Source organism: Scomber scombrus, chromosome 15 (assembly GCF_963691925.1).
Source record: "Scomber scombrus chromosome 15, fScoSco1.1, whole genome shotgun sequence".
Taxonomy (NCBI): Eukaryota; Metazoa; Chordata; class Actinopteri; order Scombriformes; family Scombridae; genus Scomber; species Scomber scombrus.
In genome coordinates, this window is record NC_084984.1 from 18,812,420 (window position 1) to 18,828,356 (window position 15,937).

General features: G+C 39.0%; 3 protein-coding genes across 6 annotated transcripts in view; 2 read left to right on the top strand and 1 right to left on the bottom strand.

Moving 5' to 3' along the window:
• The window catches only part of LOC133994936 (leucine-rich repeat transmembrane neuronal protein 4-like), a 933,350-nt gene that overhangs the window by 387,171 nt on the left and 530,242 nt on the right, over positions 1–15,937 (top strand). The gene's annotated exons all lie outside the window — the stretch shown is intronic.
• LOC133995782 (WD repeat-containing protein 5) lies at positions 669–8,106 on the top strand. Of its 2 annotated transcripts, XM_062435273.1 has the most exons (14): positions 669–822; positions 2,179–2,288; positions 2,391–2,499; positions 2,582–2,655; positions 3,336–3,425; positions 3,768–3,857; positions 4,018–4,101; positions 4,189–4,244; positions 5,748–5,794; positions 5,951–6,026; positions 6,185–6,218; positions 6,485–6,559; positions 6,705–6,792; positions 6,958–8,106. In XM_062435273.1, the coding sequence occupies exons 2-14, from the start codon at positions 2,211–2,213 to the stop codon at positions 7,056–7,058; spliced, it is 1,002 nt and encodes a 333-aa protein (XP_062291257.1). In that variant the 5' UTR covers positions 669–822; positions 2,179–2,210; the 3' UTR covers positions 7,059–8,106. The 2 variants fall into 2 exon arrangements, with proteins under 2 accessions (XP_062291257.1, XP_062291258.1); XM_062435274.1 differs by lacking the exon at positions 4,018–4,101.
• Positions 8,176–15,937, bottom strand: part of rxraa (retinoid X receptor, alpha a) — a 110,518-nt gene continuing 102,756 nt past the window's right edge. For all 3 annotated transcript variants that reach the window (XM_062435272.1, XM_062435271.1, XM_062435270.1), the window contains 2 exons: positions 14,594–14,699; positions 8,176–13,726 (listed from right to left, as the gene is read on the bottom strand). In XM_062435272.1, coding sequence (XP_062291256.1) covers positions 13,579–13,726; positions 14,594–14,699 — 254 coding nt within the window. In that variant the 3' untranslated portion in view covers positions 8,176–13,578. The remainder of the gene's footprint in view (positions 13,727–14,593; positions 14,700–15,937) is intronic.

Below are 15,937 nucleotides of genomic sequence, written 5' to 3' on the forward strand. Positions count from 1 at the left end.
ACATTTCAAATGATCGACTGATGTTTTTTGTTTAAAAAAAATAAATAAATAAATTATAAAATAAAATGCTACTTGATTATTAATCTTTACCACTTTGTTTTCATTGAATGATATTGTATTATTATTATTATTATTATTATTATTATTATTATTATTATTAGTAGTAGTAGTAGTAGTAGTAGTAGTAGTTAGTAGTAGTAATAGTATTAGTAGTAGTATGCCATTATTACATTCCTTGGCTCTTTTTGTTTTTCATACTTGTTTATATGTATAATGTATTATTATTGTATTATAATAGAATACCCTTGTCTGTATCCTTTTTAACAGTATAACACATTTAATTGGTACCTTTCATTCATTTAATTGGTACCTTTCATCAAAGTGCTACACAGTGTTAATAAAATGGAACACAAAACATAATGAAAATAATAATAAGAAAAAAGATGATTATTTCACATTTTGCATTGAAGTTAAAAACACTGTAACGTTACTAATATATGTCTATCCTCCACTAGGATTGCTAACAAAGAAGTCTCTCATTACAGGTAGATTATATCGGTTTTAACATTGTTTTTTTAAGCTTTACGACTTTCTGTCCTTAATTTGTTTCCGTTACTACTGAGGGCAACACGCATGCGCAAAGAAGCCCTACGGCACCATTCCCCGCTTCTCCTCGCAGCTTCTTCCCCGCATGCAAACATCCAGGAGCCAGCCGTGTGAAATATGCGTTATACATGAACATCTGAATACAAATACAAGCATTTTTTACTTACCAGTCTTCAAGGGGAGTAACAATCTGACCGTGAATCTGCATTAAATCCCGTGAGTATCGTTTTGTGACTGATTGCTCATTGTTTGAATGGAGGGCCCCTCCGGAGCAGCTAACACAGTTTGTCAACAGCACCAGTTCATTTAAAGCAAGAGTCTTACAGTAACACAGCTCTCATCTGTCAGTGTGAAAGCAGAGGATGTCACACTGTGTTGTGTTCTGTTTCTGTCGAGCTTCTAATCCTAAACCCTGAAATCAATGTTTACTGTAGCATGTCACAGTTGGACCAGTCAGGAACTGCCTTTGTTTGCTTTCGTTTTTTTCTTAAATATTTATTGCATTTAAACACGAATCCACGTCAACATATTTTGAATTAATACATACCACCCTTTGTGGACAGTATAACATTTTTCTTTAAAGCCTTTTAGCTTTGAAATTTAAGGAAAATCAACGGTAGCTTAGCTAGCTTTGGCTAGCTGACGTAACGTTAGCTACATGTATAAATAAACCCACACGCTTGATGGTTTTTAACCTGTTAACACTAGAAAACATAATATTCTGTGCCAGCCAAATTGTTTTTTACATTTCTTGAGAATTGCATCATTATTTTTTTAGAGTAACTGCAGCTGTGAATTGACTCCTACGTCAGTGGGTGTCAAGGTGGGGTTCGGGCCCCCCCTGGGGTCCTCTATGAGGTTCCAAGGGGTCCCTATCAAAAGGGGGAAACATCTATTTTCACTGTAATTACAGCCATAAGTAAGACGATGACATAATGTATGACTACTTTGGTAATGGGATTCTTAAACTTTCTGTAATAAAATATTTTAAAGCTAAATATCTAAACATTTGGGGCAAATGGGACACAATCTTATAAAATAGGGGTATATGGTCTAATTTGCATCAGTTTAGAGGGTTCTTGGTGTGAACAGTTTGAAAAACTCTGCTCCACATACATGACCCCAAGGGGCCTCTGGGAATTTGTGTTTTTGTCAATGAAATCTGGAACATCCTGCATAGTATAAAAAAAAAATCAATTAATCTCAAAAGGAATAAATCTGTGTTATAGCTTTAATTAATATGGAGACCAACTAATGTTGTAGTTGTAGTATATGTTGTGTAATTTATGTGTTATGGGGGCAGAGGTGCAAACATGTTAAACATGTTGTGTGGTTTCATATTTTAATAATGCCATACAATAATAATGTAACAAACTTTATTAACTTTGTTAGCACTTAACAAAGTTACAATGTGCCTCAAAAACAAACATGTAAACCTTACATGTTTCTGTATCCTGTAAAAACTTCACTTTGCATACAGCATGTCATACAGTTTACTGTAACTGTATGTGAATGTGGCAGCACGGACTCATTTATATAGAATTTCACTTTTAAACAGCTCCTCTGTTTCAGGATAGTGCACAGTAGATGCTCATTCACTCACCATGGCAACAGAGGACAAGAAACCAGAGACCGACACAAAACCTCCAGTGGTGCCATCATCATCTTCCAGTCAAAGCAAGGTTTGAATTGTTTTTCAATGTTTTCATTTTCTTTTCCTGCAATTTCTACTCCAGTTTTTTTCCTCTTATATAATTGTCGATAAATGTCATTTTCCTTTACAGTCTGCTCCTGCCAAGCCTAACTACAGCCTGAAATTCACGTTAGCCGGCCACACTAAAGCTGTCTCCTCTGTCAAATTCAGTCCAAGTGGAGAATGGCTTGCCAGTTCGTGTAAGTCCTTTGTTTACATTCATCAACGGAGATTTATGGAGGTTGTAGCAACACTAAATGTGTATTTATTTTGTCTTTACAGCTGCCGATAAACTCATCAAAATCTGGGGAGCGTATGACGGCAAGTTTGAGAAAACTATATCTGGGCACAAACTCGTGAGTTCACCTGAGAGTCGTCTTTATTACCGCAGTTTTTAGGTTTTGAGAGACAGGATTCTATTTGATTTTGTATCATCCTTGATAAAGATGATACAAAAAGCAGAACTGTGTATTATGTATTATTTTAGATATGTATTATTCAGTTCTAAGACACATCAGTTGTTATGATATCCCTAGCCATGTTTTCTTTCATTGGTTTTACTTATTGAAAAAGTGAAGACAAAATATCTCCTTTCCGGGAAGCTGCCATCTTGCTTGTGTGATGTCATTTGGAGCCAGCGTCTGTGCAGTAGAGTCAAGCGGTGGGATGACGTCCTGTGGGACACGCCCCCTCAACCATCCCGCTCCCTGATGGAACTTTTAGAGCGACTGTAACAGCTGTCAATCATGATGCCACACCCTATGTTTTCCTATTGTGCAAACCTATCCAAAAAATGAACACTTGGACAAACATCAGTGCGATAAGAACAACCTAAAATGACAGAAACCAACTTTGGGGAAAATTTAGTTTGGCTCATTTCCCATCTGCTAACCTGGAGGGGGCGGGATTAATGACCTATACTGCAGCCAGCCACAATCAAAATATTTTAGCTTCACTTTTGGGGTGCTGGAATGACGTCTATCTTTATATACAGTCAATAGTTCTACGTGGCTAATGATTTCCCATGAATACACAGGGCATATCTGACGTGGCCTGGTCCTCGGACTCCAACCTCCTGGTGTCCGCATCTGATGACAAAACCCTGAAAATCTGGGACGTCAGCTCGGTAAGGGAGTAGATGAATTGTGCATGTTTACACGACTTTAAATAAAACGGTTGACTGTGATTGGTTAGAGCCCGTCTACATAAAGGTTGCAGTAGCGGCTGCCACGCTGTCTTGTTTTACATTACACATTTATGAAGAATGAAAACAAAATCCATGCTCGCTCTTTGGATTCATATCTGTCGCTGCTGTTGCTCTTAAATGTTTATCAGCATTAAAGCTTCACAGTGAACTAGCTGAAGGCGGTCTAATCTTGCTCGTGCTTCCAGCACTTTTTCACTTCTGTTGCCAACGAGACATTTGTGACATTTTCATCTTACGTTTTTTTTGGTTTGTTTACTACAGGGGAAATGCTTAAAAACTCTAAAAGGTCACAGCAACTATGTCTTCTGCTGCAACTTCAACCCCCAGTCCAATCTTATCGTGTCAGGATCGGTGAGTACGAAGCTCTTGGCAAGAAAAAAACAGTAATGGAAACCAGACATCAGACTTTTTGCTCAAGTGCCAATTTTGAGCATTAAAAGCATGTCTGTGTGTGTGGTTTTTAAAAAAGTAAAAGCTATTAATGTGTTTTTTTTTTTCATTTTTATTCTAGTTTGATGAGAGTGTAAGGATATGGGACGTGAAGACTGGGAAATGTTTGAAAACTTTGCCTGCTCATTCAGACCCTGTCTCTGCTGTGAGTTAGTTTTTTTTAAATACATATATCATTAACATTAGCAGAATCTTCTAGACCAGTAATGTGATGCTCTGTCTCGGCTCCCAGGTTCATTTCAACAGAGACGGCTCCCTGATTGTGTCCAGTAGCTATGACGGACTTTGGTAAGAACAAACTGTATTATTCCTCCTTGGCTGCTGTCAGCACAATTAAATAGCATCTCTTATTTACTGTTAATGTATATATGATGCTGAGTAAATGACTCGTTATGTTGTGTTCTTCATTAGCAGATTATTATTCGGTGTAAGACCTAATGAATCTCATAATTCGACTGTCACAGTATGATAAGCACCTATGTACCAATACTCCATTTTCCTGCTTTCAGACGTGAAACAATTTTCTGTAATAAAGGAAATGATAAGATGAATAGAAATAGATGACAGTAATGTCATGGTTCTACAAGAGGCAGAGCTATTTTATTTTTGCTAATGTAATTTAATGTAATGACAGTCTTCAACTGATGGTTGACAAAGTGTTTATAAGCAAATAGATGGTACTGTAGCTCCATGAAAACCATTATTACACATGCAGAGCTACAAAACGAATCATATTCTTGTGGTTTGTGTCTTGCACTGTAGCCTTACAATAGACAACAAACCAAAATAAATCTATTATTAATCCCTGACTGAAAATAAATCATAATTAATATTCCAATCAAGAAATATCACCCTGTTAGCTTAGTGACAACCTCTAATAGAGTGCCATAGTTAAGTATATTTAACTTAACATGAAATACTGTATTCAAATAGTCATTTTTAAGACTGACATGTCAAATTTTTATGACTTGTCACCGAGCCCAACCAACCTACATAGGCAATGACGCACTCCAAAATGGTGGCTTGCAACAAATTTGTAATTTATGTGGTTTTAACAACTTGTAAAATCAGATTTTAGGCAATGTGTTTTTTTCCTAATATACTCTATTTGGGCACTACTAGTATCAAAACATGCATGTTTCATGTCCCCTTTAAGGACCTCGCATAGCACTAATATAGCACTCTTGCTAGCTAAAACTCAGCAAAACTATATAAAAAACACCACAATATGACTCAACTTTAAACACAGCATGAAACAAAATAATGACAAATGTTGTGAGCTTTTGAACCAGGTGCTAAACAACCAAAATATGCTAAATGGTATGCTATACAAGACTCGTTCAAATATAAGCCTCAACTTTATTATCTAAAATAACTTAACTTTAAGAAAATACTTGAATAAGCATGTTGAGTTGCGTTCATTTTGACAATTACAGATTGAAATTATTATAGTGGGATAAATACTCAGACAGTGTCTCAGTTTTTTTTTTACGAATGGTGGTTGTGTTTCACTGAGCTGGAACAAGCATCCGAGAACAGTGCCAGGCTTTGAATTTCTAAAAAAAGTTCTGAGGCTGTGAGCAGACAAGAACACAGACTACAAAGTGACTCCATGACAAATTTCAGTTTTATATGTATTCCAGGGACTAAACATTTGTAGCAGATCTCTACCAGATGCCTCCTTTTTTCAATACTTTTTGTACAGTGTTTGTTTATCGAGTCGTTTGACAGTAAAATATCTTGACTCCTAATTAAATGACAATGTTTTATTTTATTTTTTTACCTTAACAGCCGAATCTGGGACACAGCATCGGGGCAGTGTTTAAAGACACTCATAGGTAAGATTATTCAGTATTTGTAGCAACTCTATTAGTTTGTGGCGCGTTGTTTAAAAAACAGAAAATCCTCATGAATTAAGGCATCATAAAATATGTGAAGTATTTAGATATAATAAACTCCTGCTTGTGTGCTGACTGTGCTCCTCTTGTTGTTAGATGACGACAACCCTCCTGTGTCATTTGTGAAGTTCTCCCCCAATGGGAAATACATCCTGGCTGCTACACTGGATAAGTGAGTATTACTTCCCATTGCACCTTTTCACCAGCAGAGGGCAGTTTAACACTATAGTAAGCTTGCCTCACTTGTAGTTTTGTGTAAACAGATTGTACATGTGATAAATGATCAGTTTTACATTGTTGGTCTAATGCTGTATTTGTGTGAACTTTCAGCACACTGAAGTTGTGGGACTACAGCAAAGGAAAGGTGAGATGCTTTTGCTAACACTCATGTGTAAAACCAATGTTTTCAATTGTACTTGAATTATTGTGTTGTATTATTGTGAAAGACTTCCTGCAAATTATTCACTTCCTTTTTTCTATTGGAAGAGTGTATATGAATGTGAATCAGTTTAATGTTTCCTGTCAAGTAAAGTTGCATTAGAGGAACATTTCTCAACTTTTTTTCTTTTCTTTTTTTAGCATTTAGCACATACAAATATATAACCTTTCATTGCTCTTCCATCATTTCAGTGCTTGAAAACATACACCGGCCATAAAAATGAGAAGTACTGCATATTTGCAAATTTCTCAGTCACCGGCGGAAAGGTAAGAGCTCTTATTTTTTCACCAGCGGTCGATCCTTGATTGTTACACGCAGGATATCTAATCATTTATTTATTTATGAATTTTTGGTTTTGAATGCCTCGTGTTTTTATGTTATGAAATCACTGACGCTGCTGCTCTGTTGCAGTGGATCGTGTCGGGCTCAGAGGACAACATGGTGTATATCTGGAACCTGCAGACGAAGGAGATCGTGCAGAAACTGCAGGGCCACACAGGTACAGGAAACACACACAGTCTTACTCAGCTTGTTTTTCTTGCAATGCAAGCGGCTGCGTGTAAATGAACCACTTTCTGGGTGTGACATGTTCAAATTGAAATGTGTGTATTATATGCAGAAACTTATCTCTGTGTCCATTTTCTTTCTCGTCTCTTCTTTCCAGACGTCGTCATTTCGACCGCCTGCCACCCGACAGAGAACATCATCGCGTCTGCGGCTTTAGAAAACGACAAAACCATCAAGCTATGGCGAAGCGACTGCTAAGCCCTCCCACCCCCCTCCCTTTTTGGATCTGTTGGGCCATTCATATTTCTTTTTTTCTTCTTTTTTTATAAATATTTTTTTCTACGTTTTTGTTGTAAGAAAATCAGACTTTTTTTCTAACAGAGAGCTCCTGCTGGATGCAGAGGGCTTTCAGGTAATGAAATTCAGCAATGAAGAACCAAAATAAGATACATCAGCTCTACAGTGGACTCGCATCCAAAATATCCCCATCTGTCTTCAAACGCATCACCAGATTGTGTTGTCTCGTTTGGTTAATGGATGACTTTTGTTCCACTCACTTGTTAATGTCAGTTATGGTGCTTCAGTATTTTTTTTTGTAACACTGCATTAACCCTTTTATGTCACTGCTTCACTTCAAACCGGCTTCCACATGTGCATTTATGATCCTGTACAATAAATCTAATGGTTATTTGGCCTTACTACAGTTTTTATTTGCCTTTTAATTTGCCTGTGTAATTGTATAGTACCGTCTTAATGACTTCAAGGTGGAGAGATGACTATAACAACAGGTACCCAAGGATCCCTCCTGTTCTATTATTTATTAAAATGGTACCACTATTTTTTTCTCCTTAATATTAAATGTCAGAGCTCAAGTAAGTGCAGTGTGCCGTAACAACAAGATATACTTTCCAATTTTGTAAGTTCCGTGCTCATTAAATCAAGATTCACGATGTCACAGATAATAGTTTGATAGTCAAAAATTAACTAAATGTCAGTACTTTATCTACCAGAGCATTGAATTAAAAGTCCACCTAATTAATTTTTTTTTTTTTTTTACATTTTCCAGCTTACAACAGTGACCAAATGCAGTTTCTTTGTGTTTTAGTATTTGTACATATGACATTGACATGTATCGTGATTTATTTTAGCTGTTTTTTTTAATGTTCTGCTTGTTTAGCTCATAGTTCTGCACATAAAGCCAGCAGCATCTGTTCTTTCTGTAGTTAACCTGGGTTTTATGGACTATATGTTTGCATTGGAGAACTATAACCTGCAACTTAATAAAACCAGTTTTTTGTATGTTTCATGTTAAGTGGAAAGCGTACAAAAGAGTGTTTTTGTGCTTCTGCGTGCATCTATGGATCATTACACGGAGTTCACTTTAAAGTTTTTTTTAATAACCTTTCTGTCCATGAAAGATAGAACATCAGAGAACAACCCACAAAGAACAGATGACAAAAAATCCAATCTCCTTTTGAAAATAGACAACAAAAAAATATAATGAAAGAAGACATTCCCCGTCTTGCGGCGACAGGGTTGGAAAATGGCAAAGTAAAGGCGACACAGTTACCAAGGTGCCAAAGCCAAACTGCTCCTCTCACCGCTCGCTTTTCAATCTGAAACATTTCTCTTCTCGCCTCTTCCAATAAGCTTTTCCACAAACGTATACAACAGCCCACAGAAGAAAAAAAGGGGAAAGAACAAAGTACATAAGCAAGGGATAAAATTACCTTTGTACAAAAATAGATCTTTTTCAAGTGTTTTTTTTTCCTTTTTTTTTTTCTATTTACTTGAACATTTTTACTGTCTATGCAACAAAGAAAGCAGTGATTGTGTCACACGATCAGCTTTTCCTGATTACATTTTTTTGAACATACAATTGCCAAGCAACACATACATTTTGGAGGGTTTTAAAGTCTTAACCTTTTTTTTTTTTCTTCTTTTTTTTGTCATCTTTCGTAGATTTTTGAGGTCCCATAAACTGCTGACAAGCTGGTTCTTTTTGAGTTTAGAGCTGCTGGGATTCTGCTGGTTGATCGAAATTAATTTTTTTATAAAGTCATAATGCAAAAAAACCCAAAACCCTCAAATAGTTGAGAGAAAAACAAAACAACACGGTAAACCTCCGAGTTGAAGAACACCTGGTGCGGAACGGTTTGGTCTGAAACACTTGTCTCCCTCTTTCAATATTGGAAATACTCAAGGAACAGATTTGCTGATATATATTTATAAATATATACACATATACATATTAACAAAATATAGCTTTATGTTATAAAGCATTCATGTAGGTAATCATTCTACGTGGGTGATCTGTTCTTTTATCTTGTCAAGAAGACCCTTGTCTGTCCATTTCCTGCAAAAGGAGGGTAAGGGGAGGTGGGGGGGGGGGGGGGGGGGGGGTGAGCTTGCACATCATCCACATTTTATGGCTTAAGATAACCTGCGCTCACCAGTCACAGTAAACTAAGAGGAGGAGACATCAGGCTTGTAGAGAGCAGGAGGATTGGGGGTCACCCTGTCAAAAAAAGGTATAATTTTTTCTGCTTCTCTTGATTCCAAAGTTTTTGTGTTTTTAACAGACAAACAATGACATGTATCATTTCTTCCAGAATATAAATACTGTAAACTGAGCTCGAGCTGGCAGTCAATACTGTCACCTGGATAGTTTTTGTAATAATACAGCCTCACTGAAACTGCTGAGTCATAATAAAACAAGGTTATTGCTCCTTTTTCAGTCTTAACAAGCACAAGCACAGGTGCTGTGGGGGTTTTTTTTAGCGAAAAGGAACATGAATGTAATAACGCTGTGACAAAGTGCCATCTTTCTGTCTGTAGACAAAAAAAAAAAATCAAGTGATGTTGCAGCGCTGCTTCCCTTCCACTGGAGGGAGCTAACAGCTCATCCATCGCTTGCTCTCGCCTGAACTCATCTGACTGAAAGTAAATGTTAAAGTCCTGCTCGAGGTGTGCAGAAACTGACATTTTCAGAGCTGGCATCTGAAGCAGCTCTCTGCTCTTTTTTTCCCTCTTCCAAGGGAAGAGATCATTGGGTGTCTGGGGATCCGTTTCACAGATGGTGGATTTACCTCCCGTCTGTGAAATTGGTCCCTAATCATAGAGAAAAATGTACACATGGCCATTGTATCACTGCTGTCTTGGTCAGAAACCAAAAGCCTATAGAGTCTTAACTGTGCTACCAGAATAATTAGACTTTTTTTAGACTTTATTTTCACCAATTAATAAGCCAAAACATTTAGGAAAGAAATTAGAAAATGGAGCTCTCATCTTATAAACCACTCCTGCCACCTGTGCAACAGCTGGCCAATAAAAGCTCCTGTTGCTGCTCTGTGGATTGGACTTCATTTGATTTTTAGTGCTTTAATGAGAGCGAGCACAGAAGGTAAACTGTAAATTTTTAAGCAGGAGACGAATGAGTCATATGGTGGAACATGAAAGCAGTAAATGGAATATTAAAAAAAGTAAAAAATGTATATTTACAAAAAATCTGTATTACAAATCCATTTTTAAAATTCAATTCGATATTAATTCATCATTTAAAAAGAAATTAAAGTCAGCGTAAAGTAAAAATAAATATGTGTTCTGAGTTTGACATACCTCAGAAAAGTGTGTTGTTAACCACCCTGCAAAATTTGAATGATTAAAAAATCGCCAAATATATGAAATCAGGTTTCAAAGTTGTGTAAAAGTCTGCCTATATCTCTTCTCCCAAACGCTGTGGGAGTGGCCGCCGAGTTTGCTGAAACCCCGCCCCCTACCAAGTGTCACCTGTCAATCAAAGTCACCACCTCTAACAGAAACATGGACGCTAGGCCTGAGAGCTTTCTGCTGCTAACTCAGCTGCTAGCTCGGCGGCTAACTCAGCTGATAACTCAGCGGCTAGCTCGGCGGCTAGCTCGGTGGCTAATTCAGCTGATAACTCGCCGGCTAGCTCGGTGGCTAACTCGGCGGCTAGCTCGGTGGCTAACTCGGCGGCTAGCTCGGTGGCTAACTCGGCGGCTAACTCAGCTAACTGGCTAACTGTAAACTGTAGTAGTAGTGTGCACTGAATGTATTTATACCTCTACAGCAGCAGGGGCGGGTTTATGCTCCGGTGTGTAACCGTGCTATTGGTTACCGGCGGCAGAGATTTTCAGACCCGCCCAATAAATCCAGACACAGAAATCTTGAAACACAGTTTGTGAAGCCTAGCTCCACAATTCAGATCTAAATGATTGAAATGCTTTTTACACCTTTTTTAGAAATAAATGTATGCCCTATTTAATGTGTTTAGAAGAAAATGTCTGAATTCACTTTACACGGTCTTTAAATGATCTTATTTTTGCTTTTCACACCAATCTAATTAGTATTTTGTTAAATGTATCAAATTTATGAACTGATTAAAATCGATTATTCTTTTGGCACATTCGAGACTCCATACAGCTCAGACTGTTAACCATCAGTATGAAAACGCTCAGGTTTGTTTCTTGGGGTTCAGACACTGTCAAGGTGCTTATGAAAGAGTGGTGAAAATCTCTTTTTAGTGTTTTTCCTCATATCACATTCTGCTATACTTGTTGATTAACATGTCATTAAACCCCACTTTGCTCCACAGCTCCATTAATACAGTGGCGAATGAAGGCCAACAGCCTCTTGTTCTCCATTTGAGCCGATAATCAGTCAAGGGTGAGTAAATCAGTGCGGAATGACTATCAAATATCTGAGTAGCAGAGGGAGAAGAAGAAAAAATGTCTAGAAAATATTCACTCCTGTTTGTGAGAATATTACAGGGGACCCACACCTAACCGAGATACCAACACCAAAATATCAGACCAGTTTAAGCCACACCAACATGCACCTGCTCTGTGGACAATCTTTGGAAATGCACTCGATGCATAGTTTCGCAGCAGCTGCAGCATTTAGATAAAAAGGTAAGGGGAGGAAAAAAAAAAAAAAAGCAGAATATGGGCATAAAGCATATTTATACATAACATGGAGATATTCAACATTTTCAGTTCGACTTGAATGACACTTGGTTGTCCAGAGAAGTGCAGAGAGAGCGATTGAAGAACAACCTGGCGCCGAAGATCCACCTCAGAGGGTTGAACGCGTCGACATCAGCTCTCTGTTTTAGGAAACCCGACTCCACTGTCATGAGGTTAAGTGCCAAGTAACAAACAAATAAACAAATAATGGCTCTGCTGCAACGATAAGCGCTTCTCCCGCATACTGTAAAGGGTTTTTACGTCCAAAAAAAAAAAAAAAGGGTGTGTGAAGAACCGAGGAGGGATGGAAACAGAGGTAATTGTGCTGTTGTTAAATGGATAAAAACTAAAAAAATGATGTCAATACTGTATATGGTTGTAACTTTCTGTACAGGTAGATACGAGGTGGGTTAGAGAAAGCTGCTGCCTGCTGCGTTGGGAGCGGGAGGGGGGTGATGGTGGGAGAGTTCTTGAGTGTGGAGGTGTAAAATGGTGTGCTGAAATTCACATGAAATGAGAGGCGGGTAGGGGTCGGAAAGGGGTCGGAGAGGGGACGGAGAGGAGCTCAGAGGCTCATCTTGGGAACGATTCGCCCCAAACCGGAACTAGAGTGCGCGTTCACGTTTCCAGCCGTCCTAAAGGTTGCTGTGATCACCATAAAAAAAGACCAAAACTTTTCAAAACAGGATGACAAAAACTTGTTCCTGCACCTGCTGGTCGCCACGGCATCCAGTGACGTAGCATAAAGCTAACGTGAGACTATGTTTTTTTCTTTGTTTTGTTTTTTTACAACAGAGCCTGGTTTCTTCCTGTGTGCACAAGAACTGCGCCGATTGTACATTACAAGCTCCCCCAACTCCTGGATCAATCGATACATTAACTGCAGGGCTGATTAGTGGACTAATATTACCATCCTCCCCAGATGTTGCACAGTGCTAACAGAGTAAGACATGGTTGTATTTGTTGGAATTGGGCAGAGACCTGAGCTTTTTTTTTTTTGAGTACTTGCAGTCTTGTTAACCCACCTCTCTGAGTTCTGTTCCAGAAAGCTCACACTTCAAAAACAGCTAGTGCAAGACCTGACGTGTTCAGTCGAGTCAGGCAGGAACAAGATGAGTTCCCGGACGTGTTTTTTTTTCTTTTCTTCCCCCCGCCACCGCCGTCCCTTCCCCCAAAGTAAGTTCAGTCCTGAAAGACAAGAGAGGGCTCAGGTCCAATTCTAGACCACCCGAGGCTCTCCGCAAGTCCACGATTGTCCCGATCACAACGCTGAGTGTCCGAATATGACATCACCGCCGTTTTTTGTCTTTTTTTTTGTTATCATTAATATACCTGCAAGCAAAACTGTGGATGTTAAAACCCCCCCCATCATCTCTGCTTTCTCTTGCCAAGGTGTAGGAAAAGCACAGACGAAAAACGATGGCTCAATACGTTTCTTTTGTCCTCTGTCCGTCCTCGTCTCAGTCCACTGCTGTCACTCGTGTTGTCGTGAGATTTTTCATATATATATTTCTTATTTATATATTTTTACAAGGTATAAAACAGACCCATACACATGAATTTGTGTTTTTTCGAAACACATCAAAAAAGGGAGGATGGAAGGAGGAGGAGAGGGTGTGGATGGGAGGTAGGGACAGGTTCTCTGTCCACAGTCGTCACATGATCTGTCCCTTTGCTGGAGATGGGGTTGTTTTTCTTTAAAAAGGACCCTGCTCCCGATCCATGCGGAGGAGGAGGAGGAGGGGAGGAGGGAGAAGAAGAAGAGGGTGAGGAGGGCTCCACCCTCTCTGCTATTATGTCATTTGATGCGGGGCTTCTAGCATCTCCATGAGGAAGGTGTCGATGGGCGTGTCGCCAATGAGCTTAAAGAAGAACAAGTGCTCCAGGCACTTGAGGCCGATGGAGCGCAGCGCCGGTAACCGCAGCAACAGCTTGGCGAATCTGTCACAACACAAGACCAAAATAAAATGTCAGCGCTATACATGAGACAGGAAGAGGGATGGATATGAGTTCAGACATCACTGATACCACACATATAGTATAACACCTTCACTATAATGACCTTTGAGGGAATGGCTAAGAGCGGATGATATAGAAAGAAGCTCAGATAGCACTAGCATGTTAGCTCGTTAGCTACGGTAGGGTTAGTACACCAACAAATTCCTAGATCCACACATTTCACCAAGACATGCATACGTCTGGTGCTAATTGCTGGTACGAGCGACCAATTAAAAGGCTGATATTGGCCTATCACAGATATATCGGTATTGGTGTTTAGGCCGTCTGATATGTGCCGATATATTTTTGTTAAAGATATATAGGCCGCATTTTATGTATATTTAATCCTTTTTCCTCATTCAAGTTTCATATATACATATTAAATTCCCAGTGAAGTTTACTGTTTCAGTGCACTGATGCCATTTTATAAAAATTAAGTTCATTCTTAAACAGTAAATATGTAAATATTGTGGCCTCCATTACATATCTTTGTCACAAGTGTCTGGTAACCACATTAGAAAAGAAGTGTGTTTATTTACATATTCTGTGTATATATATATGTAAGATTATCGGCCAATATATTGATATCGGAATTAGTGTATTTCCTAATATCGGTATCGGCCCCAAAAATGCAGTATAGGTCGGGCCCTAGACAAAACTCACAACCATGAGTGTTTTTATTCAATTAATTTTAAATGCACTCAACCAGTCTGTGGTTGCTACAATTTTGTGAGGGAAAAATCTTCTTTTGTTTTCTCTCTGTGTGAGTGAACTGCACAGTTGAACTTGTCTTTGTGTTTGTGTTCATACCTGCCGGGCTGCTCGGGGTACTTCTGTTTGCAGTAGGCCTCTAAAGACGCATAGACTTTCTCTCTCAGAGCTTCTACTTCACCTGGGTTGGACAGACCTTTAGAGTCTGTGGAGACACACATACACACATACACACACACACATATATAAGTATATGTATTCTTCTTACATCTTTAGAGTCACACCATCACACTCCTCTACTTTTGGCTTGTGAACAACTCAATCTGTGTGAATTATAGCTGAAGATGTTTCTCAGAGATAGACAGGATACAGCAAAGCGTTTCTAACCTACAAGTTGAGTTTTAACCTCACACGCTCACCGTGGACGTGTGTCACCACATTCTAGGCTAGTCCAATTAGGACTGCGAGTTCCAAGTGGGTACTCATTTAAGCTCCACTGGCGGAATCCTCTTTGATGAACAACACAAACACGTCATTGATTAACATTTCTGATTAACAAAGCGCCGCACAATTGATAAACAATGAAAGAACATTTGTTGTTAATAGCTGGACTAGATCACACAGTGTGGGAAAGGAAGGACCGTGGTCCCTTTTTTAGCACCGCCGTCCCCCCCAGCCTTTGCTTTCTCAGTCAGGCCTAGTCTAGTGAACCCCTAATTAACAAGGAATCAGGCCGAGAAGTGAACCGGGGCCAGTGGGCCTGGAGGTGGCCTGAACAGAATGTGGAACACAGAGGATCAGTGTGTGCGGGGTGAACGGATTCACAGTGGCTCCAGAAGGACGGATGGAGGCTCCCACACCGAGTCATTAAAAAACCTGGGTCACATTGATGGTTTGGTTTAGTAGAGAGGAGTTCAGAACAGCACACTTAGCCAGAGGGACACGCACATAGGCAAGACATGGTTCTCAATTAAAGAAAACTGGCTGTTATCGCCTTTTTTCAGCCAAGTTCTTATTGGCATATAGCAGAAAAATGTCATAAAAAATCCTGTTATAAAAGCAGTCGTTAATTGGTTTACCTTCAACCTGTTGACCATTAAATTGTTATGTAATGGATCAGCTTTTATTTTCAGCTATCTATCTCAGCGCACAGCAGGTGGGATTGCATTAAAGAAGCCTGAAGTGAAGTTCAAAGAAAACAAGGGCGACTCAAAATCCAGTTTCCAATTCTCAAGCTACGTTAATGAGTTCAGACTGAGCCACAAATCCTAAACCTAAAGTAAAACTCCACCCCAAAATCTACATTTTGAATGTCAAAACAGTTATATAGAAATAAAAAATAAATAAAAACTTCCCGGACACCGCAAGGACATAGTGACAGGTGCGTAGGATCAAAGACTCCTAACTTAAAAAGCAAACCACAGATTCCTGCATACTGTCCAT